Source organism: Ambystoma mexicanum, chromosome 6q (genome assembly GCF_040938575.1).
Source record: "Ambystoma mexicanum isolate Mex_15411 chromosome 6q, UKY_AmexF1_1, whole genome shotgun sequence".
NCBI lineage: Eukaryota > Metazoa > Chordata > Amphibia > Caudata > Ambystomatidae > Ambystoma > Ambystoma mexicanum.
Window position 1 is genome coordinate 1,086,265,714 of NC_090937.1, and position 20,240 is coordinate 1,086,285,953.

General features: G+C 48.4%; 1 protein-coding gene across 11 annotated transcripts in view; it reads left to right on the top strand.

The window, feature by feature from the left end:
* Positions 1-20,240, top strand: part of CLOCK (clock circadian regulator) — a 2,930,945-nt gene that overhangs the window by 1,358,997 nt on the left and 1,551,708 nt on the right. For all 11 annotated transcript variants that reach the window (XM_069631637.1, XM_069631640.1, XM_069631638.1 and 8 more), the window contains one exon: positions 3,942-4,055. In XM_069631637.1, the coding sequence (XP_069487738.1) occupies positions 3,942-4,055 (114 nt within the window). The remainder of the gene's footprint in view (positions 1-3,941; positions 4,056-20,240) is intronic.

A 20,240-nucleotide genomic window follows, 5' to 3' on the forward strand; every position in this document is an offset into this window, starting at 1 on the left:
CAGTATGATGGTGACTAAGAGGAGCAGGGAGCAGGCAAGGCAGTTAATAAGCAGGGGATGCATGCTAGTTAAAATCAAGGATGCAAAATGCAAATGTAATCGCAGTTCACATCTTATAGAATTCATGCTAGAGTTAAAATGCATATGCCGGCAGGGCTCACCTAGATACAGAATTCACGCTATGGTTAAAATGCATGTACAGACAGGGCTCACCTAGGTACAGAATGCACGCTAGGGCTAAAATGCATGTGCAGACAGGGCTCACCTAGATACAGAATTCACGCTAGGGTTAAAATGCATGTGCAGACAGGGCTCACCTAGATACAGAATTCACACTAGGGCAAAAATGCATGTGCAGACAGGGCTCACCTAGATACAGAATTCACGCTAGGGTTAAAATGCATGTACAGACAGGGCTCATCTAGGTACAGAATGCACGCTAGGGCTAAAATGCATGTGCAGGCAGGGCTCACCTAGATACAGAATTCACACTAGGGCTAAAATGCATGTGCCGACAGGGCTCACCTAGATACAGAATTCACACTAGAGTTAAAATGCATGTGCAGACAGGGCTCACCTAGATACAGAATTCACACTGTGGCTAAGGTGCATGTGCAGGCGTTAGTGGTTTGTAGCATCAGGCTGCAGGCCATTATTGTGTATAACAACATGAGTTTAACAGATCTGGTAGAGTTCGGTGCGTAGTAACCATGCGCTGTGCTGTGGGGCTAAGCAAGTGTCACACATACTGAAGCAAATATTTGTAGTTAGAACCAGAAGGGAGATAATTCAGAATGGACATACAGTCACCCAGATTCGGTTTTGCAGAAGGTAATGAACAGGGTATAAAGGAGAGCATATAATATAAGCTGTGTAGAGAATTAGCAGTGAGTTTAATAGGTTGCAGTGTCAAAGAGGCTATGGGACCATAGCTTCTCCACTGAATGTAATCTCCTTTCCAAAATTCCCTAAGAAGTTCAAATGGAATGAGGAGTGCAATCAGGCCTTTGAAAACCTGAAGAAAGCTCTACGCCAAGCACCAGTATTGAGAGCTCCTGACTATCACCAAACTTTCATTGTGCAGACAGATGCTTCTAATGTAGGTATACGTGCAGTCCTTAGCTAACTGGATGAGAAAGGTAGGGAGCACCCCATTTGCTTCATCAGCAGAAAGCTGAAGGATCCTCAGACAAGGTGGGCAACAATTGAAAGAAAATGTTTTGCTATTGTGTGGGCACTGAAGAAGTTTAGGCCATACTTGTATGGTTCTACTTTTGTCATTCAGACTGACCACCAACCCTTGAGATGGTTAATGCAAATGAAGGGGGAAAACCCAAAACTACTGAGATGGTCAATCTGCCTGCAAAGGTTTGATTTCACCATTGAGCACAGGTCAGAGTGTCACCACCAAAATGCTGATGGTCTCTCTAGGATGTATGTCATCGACTAGAGGTATGAGACTCATCCAGGAGTGGATTAAATCCTCCTGTCCCTTAGTCTGGGGGGGGGGGCTTTTTGGGGTTTATTTTTTTTCTCCTGCTAAGAGTGAGACTCTTTTTCTCCCACTCTTAGACATCATTTGAGATATCCTTTGACTTTGTAATGTGTTTTATGGGCTATGGGGTCTTTTACTCCATAGGGCTTCATGTATTTTTGGTATGTGTGTTACACAGCACCCTCCGTGCCGTAAAACCGGGGTGTTTTAGTGACCCCCAAACATAGACTCCGTACCCTGGGACTGACTACTGTCTCCCAGGGCATGTAAAGTCACCATTGGCTTTAATAGTCCTAAATTGTGAACAGAACCAGTACAAACCATCATATTGTGGGCATACTGGTAGGGGCAATTCGATTGCCCCTGGGTCTGTTGTTCGAGGGGGCACTGTCCAGTTCCCCCTGAGTGAGTTTTGGCTGGTGGCAGTGGATACTACTTTTTATATTCAACCACGAATATATTCCTATGGGATTTTCCCATTGCTCGAGGCTAATACTTTTTAACATAGCCTCAAACATACCACCAGTTTATTTATTTAATATTAATTCACCGGTTGGTACTTTTTGCCAGAACTCGGTTCCAAAATGGCATTTGTGTTAGCTTCTGTGACTCCAACCCAAGTCGAGCCCTTTGTTCCACTTTTTTGCGGGCTTCTCCACAGAAGCCTCCAAAAGTGGTGCCACTCTGTCTGGGTACCACAGGGGGTGTGGGAGGGGGTTTAGGCACCCTGGACTGAGTTGCCTCGGCAACTCAAGTCGCACTCTTGTGTGATTGGCCCAGTGGTGAGCCGCCCGGCTCACCACTTAGCATGTTTGAGTGACCGCTAGGACTGATGAATGGGGGTTTTCTGCATAAAAGCAGGGCTTTGTGGACTGGGACTTGAGACGTCGCCACAGGACCAAAGAATCCGAAGAGGGAGAAGCTGAGCCGACCTGCAACGACGACACCACTGGTGGAGCCCTGCTGAACCGACTCACCACTTCTTCCAACGACAGAGGAGATCTTCATCCCGAAGAGTCTTCTTCCTTTGACTGGTGGGGATAACCAGTTGCCCGCCTTTTCGCCTTGCCGGATCATCTCGTGGCTGCCTAGCCTGTGCCAAGCACCCCGGCAACCGGAATACCACGTTTTTCCACTACCACAAATAAAAGGGTAGTACCTTTTTACCGGAGAACTCCGCGGCTGGTTTCTTCCCTGGCGGTGCAACAACCTTCAGCTTTCCTCCACGTCGAGATCATCTCTTCCTCTGGACGACGCCGCGACTTGCACCTGCTGCCAGGAACAACTGCCCCCGCTGGAGGATCCTCTCCACTTTATAGGTACTGTGTCTGCCTGGCCTCCCTCACAACGGTCTGGGTGGGGTGACTCTTAAAGCCTCAATTTACCATTTGGGTTGGCCCTAGGCTGGCTAACTGAACTTTTCTAAACTGAAATAATTCCTTTCTGAACTCTCTGCAAGACTTTCCAAGCCTTTTAAACTGTGTGATCTTGGGCGCATTGGTGTTCTACTCTCTCCAAGAGGGAGCCTGGCCTCTGAACTTTTTGCTCACAAGTAGACTTTGACTTTCCTGCCTTACTGAGTGCTTCTAAAGGATTGTGTTGTGTGCTGTTCCTAATTTCTGCCTTTTCCCTCCCTTTTTCTTAAACTTATTGGAGTGCCATCTTTAGTTAAGCGCTCACCTCTGTCTGGAAATAAGTGGTGTTAACTAAGACTTGTCCAATAAGGAATAAGGGATGTGTATATATAATAATAGTGACTGTGTTTTGGAACTTACTTATAATAATAGTGCTAGAGTGTTTCTAAGTGTGTCTTTAAATAAATAATTATATACTTGATACCAAAGCTCTGGTCAGTGTTTGCTTGTGCTACTGTATTTTGGTACCTATCTTGTATACTCTATATACTGTCTAACTCTTCTTGAGAGAAGTCTGGCTGCTCAGCCACAGCTACCAGGTAAATCTGGGTGGTACAGACTGCTACCAATTGGGTTTACTTCCAACACCTGCAGTCTTAAGCCTTTTGCAGTGGTCTCTCAGGGAACTGCACAGGTTTCTGCCTAACAGTAGACTTGATTTGTGGTGGTGGCTGTGAGAAAATATCTATATGGAATTGACAATTCATATCAACCTCTGTGAATGTAAAATGAATGTCATGTCTATCTGTTTGTCAAAGAGTATACAATTCAAAAGTTGGAGAAATAAAAATATTCCAATGGAAGATAACACATTTGCAGTAAAAAGCAACCTGTGTTCTTGTTTAAACAAGAAATATAGTTGGAATTATTTCATTTGCGGTCACTGTTGTGAATAGTAAACGTTTCATAAGAAATGGTCATGGTCCTTATTTAATTTACAAAAATTAGTACATTGTTGTTGATGTGCAGGTGGCATGTTTTATAATCTTTACCTGTTAATTTCTTTGCGTTGCATTTTCACTGAATTGCAGCAAAAAATCAACTGGAGTTTGCTTGCCATATGCTTCGAGGAACGCTAGACCCTAAAGAACCAACTACATATGAATATGTAAACTGTATAGGAAACTTCAAGTCCTTAAACAATGGTGAGTAAATCTGATATGATATGAATATAGAATAATATTGCATACATGTATTCACCCACCATTGGATTTTTAACTGCCATAAACTTGCTTTAATTATCTTTCATCGCGAAATTATTTAATTGTGTGTGCTGTTTTTTAGGTCAGATTATAAGGGCCCACTCTTTGCAGAGTCCAATTTTCCGCTGTTCCAAAAATGATCATATGAGAGTGGGGCTTTTTTCTGAGGTCTTCCATCTTGTTATGTACACTTTTTCACAATATTCTCTTAGTTATGAACTTCCCCTAGCATTTATTTTACTGTGGTTGTTGATTATTTTCACTGTAGTTTAATGTTTTCGTCACTGTGTGGCACAGGGGACAGGCTTGCAGGGCCAGAAGAGTAGGAGCAATACATACCGCTGCATTTGGGCACCATCTACGCAACACCGGCCTCCGGGCCCCATCAAATTGCCTGCCAAACCCCTGTTACCCAACCACGGCAACCCAAGCCCCAGCCACCTCAAACCTCAGTGCGAGCCCCAGATTAACAGGGTTTGCAGAGCATGAAACAGACCCCCTTTCCTGGGTAACGGGCACAGGCAGCGTGGGGTTGGCTCGTCCATAATGGGCAAGGCAGCGTCGACCCACCTGAATCCTCGCCCAGTATGACCGGCCAGAGCCAGCCCAGTGTAATCGGAGAGCTCCCGCTCAGCTGCTTGTAGGAGCGCTCCTTGACTGCCTTAAACGGTCAAAGGGAAACCTGCTTTTTAGTTCCACAATGCAAAGGGGTGCTCCTATGCCTCCCTGCACATACAAACAGAACATGGCACCAGGGGGCACCATGTCTCCAGCTCTCTGGCTCCTGTTCATAAGTGCAGGAACAAGGAAGTGCTCCATGCCTTTTGGTTTCTGTTCTTGTGCACAGGAGCCAGAGAGTATCGTGTCTGGACCGGGCTGAGGTAAGTGGAAAATGCAATTTTGTATGTATATTGTGATGAATCCGATGGAGGTGATGTATAGTTGGTTGGTTGCATGTGAATATGCAAGTAAATGCTGTTTGAATCCGTGGATATATGCTTGAATGAGTGAGTAAATGCTGTGTGAATGCTGTTTGAATGTGCAAATTTGTGTTTGAATGAGTAAGTGAAAGCTGTTTGAATGTGTGAATATGTGTTTGAATGAGCAAGCAAGTGCTATGTGAATGCTGTTTGGATGTGTTTTTGAATGAACAAGTGAATGCTGTTTGAAATCATTTTAAAAAGCATTCACACAGCATTAACTCACTCATTCAAACAGTCAGTCGCTCATTCACACAGCATTCATTTCATTGAAATGAGTGCTGCGCAAATGAGCGAGTGAACGTGAATATGTTTGAATGAGCGAGTGAATGCTGTGTGAATGCTTTTTTAAATGAGTTCTATGTGAATGCTGCATGAATGTTTGTTTGAATGAGTGAGTAAATGTGGGTGTGCTTGTGTTGGGTTTGTGCCGGCCTTCGAGGCTGATTTGGGCGGGGAGGAGGAGGTGGGTGAGGAGAGATGTTTTACTGGGCATCTATAAAATGGTATCATAGATGCCCAATAAAAAATGGTATGCCACTGTAAGACATGGCTAGACTGATTTCATCGAAATTAATTCTAGCCATGTAATACCATTTACCATGCTTGCTTTATCATGCTTTTAAAGCAAGCATGATAAGTGTTGTCACGTGGCTAGAATGCATTTTGTTACAATCAGTAAGAGATTTCTTACTGTGACATGACATTTTTTACAGGGCATCTATGATAAAGCAAGCATAGAAATGTCATTACATGACTATACTGGCATTTTGGTGCAGCCAGTTTAGCTATAAAATCTTACTGTGGCATGGCATTTTTACTGGGTATCTATGATGAAGTAAGCATGAGAAGTGTTATTACGTGTCTGGACTGGCCCGCATTGGAGCAGCCAGTTTGAACATGTTTTCTTGTGCTTGGCATTCTGAACGTCATGGCCAACAGAAGTATGTTCTTATGCGCAGGTACTGCTATATTTTGCCAGAGCTAGTTTAGACATGTTTTATTGTGCTATTATTACTGGCATTATGTGCAACATTAGTATGTTGTTAAATGGGAATACAGGCATATAAAGGCGCAATCCACATGGAAATATATGGGCACAGCCATTGTGAAAATGTTTTTTATACTGTTATATATTGTGGGGAAAGGCATCATGAAATTGTGTTGGGAAATGCTCCTGTGCACTGTTGGTGACTTGCATCTATTGGATGTTTTCATGAATTATCTTACAAAACCGATAAAACTATCTGGCTTTTTACCCAATGTTTCACCGAAAGTGTGCTGCCCCCATTTTCACCTATTATTCAAACCATTATCTTGGGGGAGAACCCCACAGGGCTCCCATTGGTTGGTTTAAGCCCCCCTCACTATGCTCGGTCGCTCTTGCAAATTTGTGGCAAATTCTTATGCTCCACCAATTAAAAAAATAGCCAGCTGCCTCTGGGGGAGCTGGAGCACAGAGCAGGAGTTGGCAGCCATGGAGGATAGGAGGTAGGGGGATGGAGACCCCGAGGTCCGGGACAGGACACCAGTGCTCACTGAGGGGACATTGCTGGGCTCTATCAATCAATCAGCAACAAGAGAGGGTAAACAACATGAGGGGGAAAGCAAGGAAAGGGTGCTGGGTATAAGGGAAAGGGTGAGGGAGGGTGTACTCTTAAAGGAGAGGGGCCATTAGTAAGGGGATGAATGGTTTTCAGATTGTTTTAGAGCCAGCTGTCAGGAGCAGAGATGGGTGAAGAAGGCTATACAGGGCTTTCTCACTGAGCAAGGCAGACAGAGACTAGAACCCTGTGGGCCTAATCACGAGTTGGGTGGTATGCTGGCTGGGATGCCACCCAACATTATTAGCGGTAGGTCACACCTGTCCGGCGATATTACCGCCGGATCACTGGTTGGGTGCTAACTGGTAGTCCCCATTCCCCATTGGGTCCATTGGGAATTTTTCCAGCGTGTTTACCCCCAGCTCTGAGCTGGAAGTAAACAGGCCAGACTCGAGATTGGGCGGACCCTTAAATGCAGCGGTAACTCTGTTACCAACGCATTTAAGGGCTACCGCCCAACTCGTGATCAGGCTGGAGCCAAGACCTTTTTTGGGTGGTTTTTTGATACGGCCTAAACCCAAGGAGAAATACTGACACAAAATGATTAGAAGACCCAGCATAAAGTTGGCTGTGACATTATATCTTTACTTTTAATTTTATTTTCGTCAGCCTAATTTATGTAAATTTTCCAGGGATAATGCACTCAGGGTTTTGAATTATGTCTTAGTGCTGACTGGCAAGTTGGGTTTTAGATGCATCATAATCACTATTCTTTGTCCCCCATGTGAGAAACTCATGGTGACAGTAAGACAGACACAAGTGATCACAGATCAAGGGTGTTTATTTAACTGTATGCAGGTTGGAAAAAAACCTAATCTAAACCTAAATCTAAGATGGGAACAAGCATTGACCATCAAATGAAAAATAAGGCAGTCCTTGTGGCGTTGTGTCAAATAATAAAGGCCTATACTAAGAAACCTACTGCCAAACCTCACAACTAATACAAAAAGAGTGTTAGTTCGTTTTTAAGAAAAGAAAGAAGTGTTCGTAAATAATATGTCAGGATGCGGTAGCTTAGAACTCCCTGTCATGATCTCTGCTTCCAAAAGATCAGGACTTGCCCGACTCCCTTGGAAGCAGACCCATAACCCCGGTTCCGAGTGCCAGCCAGTCCCAATTGGGACCTTTTGGACCATGTCCTGGCACCAGTGGCACCAGGCTCATAAAGATGCCCAGTCCCAGCGCTGGAAGCGCCTGGCTCATAATGCTTGGGTGGACTTACCTGCAGCAGACCATGCTGCTTACTTACCTGCCAGTTGAACCCCTGATCCTCTTCTGTTTGGGACTACTTTTCCTGTTGGGTGGGGCAGGAGCCACTCCCTAGGTTCAGAACACTGGAACTCTTCTGGAAAGTAGGAACTCTTTTCTTACCTAGGCGTGGCTGTGGAAGGAGACACCTAAGCACACCCGATGGATGAATCTTGCTTCTGCATTCTCTGCAGCAGAACGCTCATCGTGTCTTCTGCTTCTGATCCTGGGCCTAAGGGAACAAAGGCTTACCATCCTGGAATCCAGTCTTCAGCAGCACCTGTAAAGACAAAGAAAGAACAGGTTAGCACTACGGTCTTCAGTGGCAGCGCATCTCTTACCTGGTCCATCGGCTGTCACCAACGCCTCGCGCTGCATTCCGGCATCTGAAAGACAAAGGCTTACCTACTCTTCGCATGCTCCGGAGGTCTTCGCACCGCATTCCGGCATCTGAAAGACAAAAGCTTACCAGCTCTTCGCACGCTACGGAGGCCTTCGGCGCTGCATCCCGCATCTGAAAGACAAAAGAAGGTGCGTTTAAAGACATTGGGCAACTTTATTACTCACGTGCCATTACTCCTTCCCACGCCGAATCCAGTGGGTATTCCAGCACCCTTCAGCTTCTCTAAAGCTCCGAACTTGTATCTGCAAGATAAAAGGCACAGTTAGTGCGCATCGTGAAGCAGGCTACAAGCGCTTACTTACCTGCTTCCAGGCGCTTCTATTCCTCACACGGGTTCGATCCTCAACTCTCATCAGCCCGCCATCCGCCATCGCCGGAACCCTGCAAAACAAGAGATATTGTTACAAAAGACTTTTAAGACATTTGAAGTGCCCAGAACTTACTGTTCGTGCAGTTAACGACGGACAGCAGTCCTCTGAGGTCAAGAGGCCTGCACCCTTATCCAGTGAAGAAACTGGTTACGGCACCCTGCCCCGAGGCAGATGGAGAGCTCGGAGTTCACTTACCTAAGGTGAGGGCGTTAACCTTTGGGGTTCTACAGGAGAAGAGAAAGGGAAGAGGAGAGAGGCACCCAATAACCCCAGTTCAATAATCCCATATTTTCTATCTGCAGACATCTTACTCTTCGAGTCAGACATACAGTGCACAGAGGTCCAGCCCAAAGAGCCAACCGTGTGTTACACATCACCTTTGAAGATACGGCATTCACCCAGTCAAGACCGGTGCCTCTGCGGGAATCAGGTGAGCGTTACACTCCCTTTCCCACGTTTGAGACACAGGTAAAATGGGAGCCTGGAGCACAGCAGATACCGAAGCTTTCCCTGCATGAGTTCATAGTTCCAATGGCAGTAATCACGACCGTCGATGGCCAAGTCTTGTTTCTCTTGAAAGTCTCTTGCCTTCGAGGGCCTGATGTATTCACAAAACAAACAAACACAAAGTTCTCTTTGCAGTTAACATCAGGTGATGGTTTCACACTCGGGTCCTCCTCTTCTGGGGCTGACCCTTCAAAACTGTTCCTCTTCTTAATGGATTTTGGGTGATGACTTCACCCCTGGATTTCCCTTGTTCGGGGTCGGACCCGCCTCGACTGTTGGCCTTCCTCTGCCGGGTTCCTTATGGCTTTCAACAAGTCTTCCTGCTATTGTTCTCACAAAAAAAGAAGTCTATTCGACAGTTCGCTGTGAACCTCCCTTACTCGGGTTCACTTGATTGCTCTACGTATTTTCAAGGTGTTAGCCTTCCACCCCTGGATCTCCCTCTGCCGGGCCTGGACCCTCGATGACAAGGGGGACAATGTACTTCTCCTGTCCTATGGTGCCTCTTGGTTTCTCCCTCGGTTGGGCTTGGATTCCAACCCACCACCGGGACAGTGTACTTCTCTTGTCCCCTCCTCAGCATCTCAATGGGCCTCATTAGAACTGTGGCGGTACAGTGATACGGGTGCCGGTAGCGATGCCGGCGCCGTTATCACTGTACCGCCACATTACGAGTTCTGCTCGCGGGGGCCGCTCTGCACGCCTTGTCAGACCAGGCGTGCAGAGTGGCACCCGCGAGCAGAACAGGATGGTAGCATTGGTACCGTTATGAACGGTACCGCTGCTACCATCCTCCCCATTCCCATTGAGCCCTATGGGGACTCAAATGGGAATGGGGACGTACCGGCTCCGGGTCCCGCGAAAGCGAAATTACCAAGCCCGCAAAGGTCGGAATGGCCCAGTAATTCCCCTGGAGCCGGACCTGAGTTTGTGGGTAGCCATGCCCTTATTAAGGGCATGGCTACCTCCAAAATCGTAACGAGGCCCAATGGCTTTTCAAAAGGTTCATAGTGGACATTCCTTGCCTTTGTCAACACACTGTTTCTCAGGACTTTAGACTTTGCCCCTCCTCCTTAGCACCCCTCTTCTGGGTCCACTTTTGCCAACTTCACATTCACTTTCACAAGTACGGTTCACAGGATTCACTTTCCCCTTTTTGCTTTCACCATTCATGATTCACTTCACTTACTTTCTCACGTTTGTAGATCAAAGTCTTTCGATTGTACAAGGATTTTACTAGACTTCCAGTATGACCACTTTGACCTCTTCTGGCCGATCTCCTACGGCCTTCTGGTTTCTGTGGATTTATTCAGACGGGAATCGACCAGAGTCTCTCGGAGCGACGCACACGTGGTGCTGGTTCCCTCTGCAGCTGGTCTCCCCTCAACACTTTTATAGTTCTTTCACAGTTCATTGAAGTTAGGTCCAAACTTGCCACTTTGCATTCCTCATTTAACACAGACGGCTCTTATCGGTTCGTCCCTGTGCTCGCTGGCTGTGATGAAACCGCTCGACTCCTGGCCTTATGGGAGTTAAGGCCGGTACCATTGTTGGCGGTCTTAGGCTCTCCCCTACGAAGGTTCCACTGTCTGGGACGAAAACGGCAAGATCACTTCTCTCCTCGCCACCCTCTCGCTTTCCTCCGGCTTTCTCCTTCTCTTGAACTGCCACGCCTGCTTAGCCGTCTCGTTGTGCTGTCTGCTGTGCTCTCTTGCTCCACCTTTTATCCCTGTGGGGAAAGGAAGGGGCTGTCCGGTGTGTGTGGTTATCACCAGTAATTACCGGACTCTGCCTAACCCTAAGGTTGGGACATGACAGGAAAACATTTTCATCATTAATCTGTTTTCTATCACAGTAACACAAAGAGGGTGTTAGAGGTTTCGAGTGTCCTACGGGGTAGGATGAGGAAGGTTTGCAAAATAGAAGAAAATAACCGGGATGCAGAACAGAACATAGGGCATCGTGGGACCGGTAGTATTCTCTCATAGTAGACTGAGGTTTCAAAAGATGACAATTAGAGGGACGGGATTGGCAGGGTTTGCTGGGTAAGCGCAAACAGCGGGGTTCGCGACTTGAACAAAGGGGAATGTGGAAATCGTAGTGCTTTGTCCGATCAGGTTGGGAATGCAGAAAATGATAACCACAGGAACGGGAAGAAGGAGGATGGGGAGTATTCGAATGGAGACCGGTGAAACAATGATTCTTGGAGTTATGCTTTTTGGCTGTAAACGGTTTTGGGACCTTAGAGGATTGACCTTAGAGGATTGATTACATAAGGACAGGTTGTTGGATCTGGGCCGGCGAGATCTAATCAGAGGAAGCGTGACATAGGTATTATATACTATAAAGGCTTCAAGGATGTAGTCCGCCTCTTCCTCTAACCCAGCATAGTATCGCTTCTCACCTAAGGCAATTCCCTGACCGTACCCTGTGTTCCCGTACCCAGGTGATCCTCCCCCACTGGCCCACCCCTAGGAACTGAATCCAACATCGATGGCCGTGTCCTGGACACCTGAATAAGGGATTCCTGGGCTCTACTCGGGAGAACACCCTCAGGTTTCTCACATCCATCAGAACAGATATGTTTCAAGCGTAATTTCATTGAGGAGTAGAACATCGAAAACCACCAAAAAAAGACACAGTTGGCCTCTGTTTCTTAAGGCTAGCCAGCATAGGAATGTCCCTCTCCACATCGTCTCACCTCCTTGATTTGTATGTAAAATGAAGTAGAATCAGAGGACTCCCATTTAACTTCCACAAAAAGGAAAGACGCATTTTTGGGTGAGGGTTGGGACAATTTGAAAGTACAAGAAGTCTTAACTTACCATGGTTGCCTTTCAAATATAACAAGCATTGGCAATACCAACAGTGTGGGCTTTTGTGTAGGCATGGCAAAAGCACTTGCCAGGCACAGACGTAGTAGTATTGACTGCCCATTGATGGTAGCAGGTGCAAAATGGTGTGAATAACTGGGCATCTTATAGGAGTGCGTGGCAAATGCCTGATACTTGTACACAAGCCAAAACCGCTGGCTTTGCCAATGCTTGTTTTTAACAGGACCTCAGTGAAGGACATGCATAGTGCTTATAAATCAAAGGAGACTGTGTTTCAGTGGGTTTTTGGTTTTGAAAATGTGGTCAACCTATGTGGAATATGCTGCTCGTGATAGCAGCAGAGGGGAAATGTTTCAAAAGCCGCTTTATTTTACAGCCCAGGTTCTCTCGCCCTTCGAGGCCATTTCCCCACGTGTGATTCTTTGTGCTCTTTGTGAAAGAAAGAAAAAAAAAGAATCACTTTCAAAATTTCTGAAACTTTAACTTGAGCTGATCAAGCGCCGCAACGCTGCAGCTGCACTCTTCCATAAGACCCAACTCCTTCCTCCCCTGACCCGCCTCCTTCCTCCCCAACCCGAACAAAAATAGCCAGCCTGTGTCTTACGTTAACAATCTGCACAAATTGAAAGCCTTCATTAAAGCAAGCTGGCAAGCTCAAAGCGTTCCCATAAGGAGGAGTTTTGGGCAGGGAGAGGCAGAAATGGGTGGGAATTGCGATATAGATTAGCATGGCTATGGGCAGGCAGGGTGGGCTCATAACCAAATAGCATAACCAACACTGTGTGTCCCTCCTAAAATGTAATTCCTCTGTTTCCCTCGGTATATACCATTCCTCCCTATCTTTACTTGAATCAGTACTCAAATGCAATAGTTTGGGCTTTATAGGTGTTGCAAGTGACACCTAATAGCCCAAACTAAAAATACGACCTTGCAAAGCAGAATTTGGGAGTTAGGGAGGGGGGGAGCGAGAAAGAAAATAAGCATTGGCTATGCCAACACTTCTGGATTTTGTATAGGCATGGGATAGGCATTTGCAAGGCAGTGGTGTAATGGTACGAACTGTCCGTTAATGGTAGCAGCTGCAAAATTGTGCGATTACCTAGCCCTGTAATAGCAGAGCCTGTCAAATTCCTATCTAATACCTATACACAAGCCAAAACTGGTATCTCTTCCAATGCTTGTTTTTAATATGACTTTGGTGAATGATACACATATTGCTTATAAATCAAGTGGCTGAAGGCACACTTGGTTAAGACACAAGTACCACACTTGCAGCACCAATTAAGAGATTAACTCTAAGATGATTGCTTTGAAATAATAGTGGCAAGCAGTATCACTGCGCCACTGCGCATCCCATCACTGTGCATCCCAAAATGCAGAATGTTCCTGTCCCCTTTCCTCCATCCTTGTGGGGTGTCCCCCAAAATGGGAATGGTACCGGAACCTTTGGCAGCAAAAATTGAGCTACCTGTTTAAATTTAATATAGCGCAGAGGGGCATCGCCTCAACTGTGGCAACGCCCTGCTGAGGCCCCGCCCTCCATCGCCTCACCTCAGTCCCTTTTTCCGCATGGACGGTGTCGGACCTGGCAGCAAGAGCAGAGACTTTTTTTTTAGCTTTCCGCTTTCTCTGCGTTTAGTTTTTTTAATCTTATTTAACTTCCCTTCGGTGCATCTCCTCCACGGTCCATGTTGGCTGCAGGAGGATTCACAAAATGTGCATCATGTGACTGCTCGTTCCTGACCTCGGACCCCCATGCACTCTGTCTTGAGTGTTTGGGTCCCGACCACCGCTGTGACGCATGGCACAGGGCATTGAAGAGTCGGTTGTCGCGGTGGAGGGACATCTTCCACACATCTCCTCCGCCCCACCTTAAGGACTTTGTCTCTTGGACCTCTCGTCAAGACAAGGTAGGCTCTCTGTTCAGCATGGGCCCTCAGCCCGGCGATGCCTTCCCTGGGGTTGCCATGAATAGGGGTTCCTCGGATTCAGGTTCTGGTAGGCCCAAGGGCTCTAAGGCTACCGGCTCCCAAGCTGAAGGTCCCAGGGCCTCTTCCGGGTGCTCCGCGGGCAGACCTGAGGCTGTCCAGGCTACTGGCCCAAGAGCTGAGGGGCTCATGGGCCCTACCAGGCTGTTCTTGAAAGGGTGATCAAGTTTGTTCTCTTCTTCAACCCCAAGGGGTAAGGGTTTGTCGAGTGCCACCACTAAGAGTGTGTCCTCGGCTCGTTCCAACACAGCACAGGTGCAGAGGACGTCCAGCCTACTGGAGCTCGCTCCGAGGTCAGAGCGTTACGACTACCGGCCAGCCGGCCAAGGGCTCAGAGGCCTACCAGAATGATCTCTGAGGTAAACGCATTGGGCGCAAGACTATAGCTGTGTCCTCCCATATCTGAGGTCTCTCGTGGCTCAGGGCCTTTGCGCCATCCCGCCCAGGGCATGGCGCAAAGCTACAAAATGGCAGAGATGCATGTGGCAGAGCCTGCCAGGCCAGTGGCCATCTTAGATCCAATTCAGGGCCTGCCGTGCTTTCACCCATTGAATGGGCTTTGCAAGATGATCCCAATCCCCTTCCCCCTGCAAGTGTCAGCAAATTGTATGATACAGGCATCTTGTCTCCTCAGAGATACATCTACCCATTGCAGCCTTACCGCTACACACCTCAGTGCTTTGACCCATCGGGCACTCCAATACACTTCTGCCCCAATGATGACTGTAGAATTGCCAAGGCTATTCTCATGTTTCCCCCGTTCTACAGCAGCTTGGCCAGTCTTATGAGCAACCCCCGAAAGCCTTTTGCCGAACTTACAGCAATTGTAGTAAGGCTACCATCTTCACCAGTGCCATTCGCCCTGTCACTGACAGAGGCAACTTTCCCAAAAGCTGTAACCACCTGCTCAACATTTTGTTGGTACACAAACTCGCAATCCGCACTCACCCAAATGCCAAGGTACTTAAATCCTCCCCTTGCCCAAGCTCATCCCACAGCCCTGTCAGTATGGTGAATATCATTGACTTAGCTTGGTTGACCACCAGTCCAGATAACTCCCCTGAATTCAGCCACTGAGGCCAGTATCTACCCCAGGTGAAACATCGGGTCCCGAAATATACAAGGACATCATCCGCATATAGGGAAATGCAACTCACCCCTCCCCTTTCACAGTCCCTCCCCTGCATGCCCTCCTAGGAATTACCTGCGCAAGCGGTTCTAGGACCAGCGCAAAGATCAACGGCGACAATGGACACCCTTGTCACGTGCCGGACTGGCCAGGTTGGACTTACCTCGAACCGTGAAAGCTACATCCACCCCTGCCTTTGGAGGAAGGGTGTGTGTGGGTATTGTTGGAGGCCTGATTATGGAGGACAGTTCACAAACCAGGGAGGATGATGGTGAATTGGATGATGGCATGGTGGACCTTCAGAGCTGTACTCCAGGAAAGCCCTGTATAGGATGACTGCGAGTTGACTATACTGATGCCTCGTTGGGGCTGTTGGCTGAAGGAGAATCTGAGGGAAGTTGGGACTCATTTCAACTGTGGTTGTTTGTAGGTGCTGTGGGAGATGCCAATAGGTGGTAATGGGGTCTGGATAGGCTGCCGATCTGGAAGTGGGTATGATGGGCTACCTGGGGAGGGCTGAACTGGTTGTTGTGCGCTTGGGTGAGGAAGAGCTGTTCTTACCTTTGCTTGCAGCGAGGTTCGACCCACCCTAGTGTTCTGCCTCTGATATGGCCTGTGGCCCCTTGGGCTGGGCCTTGTTGAATCGGGCAGAATCTTTTTTTTAGCATGTTTTTCTTTTTAGGGGTGGGTGTGCTGACCCTTTTGGGGAGGAGAGGGGATTTTTGTTTGCTAGATAAGGATGCAGTTGCGAGTTGGGGGCCGGGAGTGGGAGTGTTCTTTTGTTGTTTGTGGTTTTCTTAATACATGGCGTGTAGGATTCTTGCAGCAGGTGGCCGGGTTTTGTTTTATGGGATTTTTGTAATGGCTGTCCTGAATGTGTTAAGTTGGAATGTTCCTGGGATTAACCATGTGATAAAAAGTCAAATTCGGTCGTATTTGGACTGACACAAAGTAATCTTTTAATGCGCAAGGGGTGGGCAGGGGTGGAGGGGTCTTCAGGTTGTGGGGACATATGCGTATGCGAGAGGGGTTCTGGTGTGGGTGAGGCACCCCTCAGGATTCACAGTCAGGCGAACAAAGTTTGACACGGACGGGAGGTATGTGGGTTTTTGTGGGAACTTTGTTCGAGCATTCCACATTGTTGCTAGGTACCTATGCCCCTAATGTGGATCTGGGTGACAAATGGAAAACCTGATAGTTGCCCATTGGGTCGACTGGGTGTTATGGCTGGGGGACTTCAATTGTGTGCTCAGCAGAGATCAAGACACTAAGAGTGTGAGTCCCCCTGCGTCGCCCTCCGGCTGCTGCCCCTGCCTGGATTGCCTTCTCTTACCTCTCAAAAATTGATCCAGCTTCTGCTGGTGATGCTGCCCCTTAACCATGGCCAATACACACAACCATCTCCAGTTGGGCATGAGCTTGCTGAATGGTTCTCAAGCTCTCACCTTCCACTTTCCTTTAGACAGACATGGTGCTGTAATAGAACGCACACAGCAAGGGCCCCCTAGCTAGTACGTTCATCAGCCAGCATCGAGAGTTCCCAGGCACACCAAGTGTCGTCACTGCTAAATTGGCTGGTGTCCAGCCTCCAGGGGTACCAGATCCACACTTGAGTCAGACCGCCCCCCAACTCGACTGAGCGTGTTTACGTCTGCTGCCTCTGTCTCACCCTGTGTCCCGCACCAATCCTGCAGACATTCGCTCCCCAGCAGCGAGCTAGGAACTCCTGCTACCCGTTCTTAGCAGACATGGGCGTCACGTTCCTGCCGCAATACACTCCTCCACCACCAAGCTGAGGAGCTGTGTCACTTTCCAAGTTGGCACCCACCCGGTCGTCGTCATCAACTCTAAGCGTTTCGGCCAGCTCTCTGGTGCAGAAGTTCGCTCAGTGGGCGCTGCAGTGATGCACAGGCCCCTGTAGCCTAGTTGGCCTGCCTGTGGTGTCTAAACCAGGATCTTAGCAGGATTTAGATGGTGGTACGGACAGAGCTCTGAGCCCTCACATCCTCCCAGCTACACTCTTGGCCACGCCTCCCTTCTTCCAGTTTAATTTCAAGCAGTCTTCATTTGCGTTTGATTCTCCCACAGGTCTAAGAAACCTATATACGTTTTTCTACAAGAGGGTTTGGACAAGACGTCTTCGGGATGGTTTGGGGATCATGTACTATTAATTTCTGGAGTGGCTGCAGAGTGGCAGTCTCTGCAGTGGCTTGCGAGTTCCTGCTGGTTTCCTGTGATTTGGAGTCTGTCTCCAGTTTCTACTACCGAGAGGGCTGAACTTTTACTCAAAACCCCTCTTTCCCGCGGAGCGGCCGCGGAGTGGCTGCAGAGTGGCAGTCTCTGCAGTCTACGGCAGCTAGGGCAGGGCGGCTTGCGAGTAGGAAAAGCCGCACTCCCCGAGTGACTCAATTGTCTGCCGCTGCGGTGACCAAAAAGACTTTGACATCGGCGGGAGCTCCAACCCCCGCCACACACCCGGAGTCAACACCACTGCAACCTGATACCCCAGGTCCCCGATTGCGGAGCGCCAAATCAAAGATGATCCAGGTGCCTAACCAGCCCAACCAGCCTCGCTCGGATCTCGAGGCAGACTCTTCGGTGCTAAGGCTGGTTTCCATCATACCTGGACCATCTGCAGCAGTGAACCAGGGTCTGGGAGCACGCCAGATGGATGCCCGGGATGCCCGGGAGTTTGTACCGTCGGCTTGGACACCAGTTTGTCTTCCTGCCGGTCCCCAGTCAATGGAGAAGTCCCCCGAGACCGCCAGTCACCGTCTGCCGTGTGAAGCATTTACGGAGTTGCCCCTCGGAGGAGAGGAAGCGCCGTATGTCGCAGGTGAGGAGGGTCTGGTGGGTCTGGTGGGTGAAGATGGGACGGCGGGCGGCAAGCGGCCTCCCGCTGACCCTCCGTGCTTGTCATGCACAGGCGCCTGTAGCCCCAGTTGCCAGGCGGGCGACGAGGTCAGTGAAGATGCAGCGCCAGTAGATGATCCACCAGTTCCGATAAGTTTGGACGCTAACCGGCTTATAGTGGCACCGATCCTGCACCCTTCCCCCCCAGACGTCGGTGGCCCCCTGGAGGTGGACGTGTTGGAAGGAGCGAAACGAGCGGTCTCAATTGAAGCGGCTCCGCCCGACATGGGATTGTTCGACCCTCTGATAAGGGCTGCGAGAGTCGACAGGGCAACCAAATCAGCTCAGGTCCCTATACATGTCTCACATCCAAAAAAGAGAGGAAGACTGATCCGCAAGAAACGATGTGCACATTCACACCAAAAGCTGGGGATAAAAGCCCAGCAAACACAGCGCCCTAGACATTCCTGCGCTTCGTCAAACCTTCAGTATAATCAGCATAAGGATGATACAACACAACTGTCGGTGAACAACAGATTCTTCGCAAATCTCCTAAAAAAGAAAGCCCCACCTTTAGGGGAACTTTCGGATGCGGAGATTTTAGAAGTAACAGCGGATCAAAACGCTCCATTAAATGTTATGAGAGACTCTCCTAACTCGCGTCCAGCCTTCTCACTGAAACCTCCACGCTTCTCCTTCGCAGGACCTGTGGAAGAAGCAAACATCAGGTGGCACTTTGGCTCCCCCCGAACTGGTGCACCACCCCCGCCAATGCCATCTACCAAGTTTACATCCGATCCGGAGAGAGCTACTAACTTTTCAAACCCCCAATCAGCATCGGCTCAAGGCATGGCCCTTGAAGCAACGGGCCCCCTTGCCAGGCCTCCGCCGGTTGGGTTGACGGTCTCAGCAGCCACATCTTCAACAGCCAAGTCTTTTCTGCAAAAACAGGCCTGCTTAAGTTCTCCGGTGACCACCCTCATCGATTTAAACGGTGTTGAAGATCCCGCCTTCACTTACCCCCATGGAAATGAAATAGAAATCAGCGTCTCGGCTCCTCTAACGCCGGATCAATTTGATCAGGGGTCCATCGAGATGCCGGGTTCAGAGAAGCAAGGGAAAGTCTCGGTTCCAATCGAGCCTCTTACGCAAGAAAAGGGCTCTGCAATGGTGGCACAAACAAGCTACGGGACCACCAGTCCTTCTATTGCCCAGCTGCATGGGAGCACCCAAACGGTACCTAGCTTAACGAGCCTCATACATTCAAACGAGAATGGAGGAAAGACCACAAAAGACACCTCGCCAAAAAAAACGGACTTAAGACTTATTATGTCAACTGTAACCCTGGCCATGGCTCCTTTTTGTAAACTATATGAGTCAATAAACGACTCAATGAGAGCCCACACCTCCATTATTGCGATGATGAATAGCCGTCTAATTTTTTTGGAAGGCTACATCAACGCTCTGAACAGCAAAATGGAAAAGGGCACCAAAGACGAGGAGTTCGTTCAGTCCTCAGCACAATCAACGAAAGGCCCCCTGGTGGATGCCAGTTCCCAGACCCCAGCCCCAAGTCCGCAACCTCAACTTGATGAACCGAGAACAACAGTCAGTTACGTGCCCCGGTGTGAGGGTCTGAAAACGATCAAGCCAAAGTCCACCAAGGCCAAGGGAAATGGAGCAATATGTGATGACCCGAATGAAATCATCATAGACCAGGGGCATGTTCCGGACACGAATGTAAAGGAGGCTACTTCTGTAACAAAAGGTCATCCTACCGCCCAAAAGCAAACGATTATAAATTTCTTCCCCCCCCAACCGACAATTAACAAAGTACAATCGGCGAGAGACCAAGGTGAAAAGAACCGCGGGTCCGAGACCCCCCTTAATTGTGAAACATCAAAATCAGTGGCCGAACGGGAAACTACAAGTCTGATGTCAAGGCACAACGAACTAGATAGTGCTCCCGTAAACAAGGAATCAGAGCATATGATTGACGAGGACTTATTGAACTGTAGTGTTTATACACTATCTGACGATCAGGAATCAACAAATAATTTTCGCCATATGGATAAGGAGCCCTCGCCCTTCTGTACTTTGGAGAGTCTGTAAGAAGCTTCAAAAAAAGTGTAGCTGGGGGGCGGGACTGTCGAAAGACAGCAGCCCCAAAAGGCACCATACTAACTTCCAAGAAGTGAAAAGGGGAGAGCC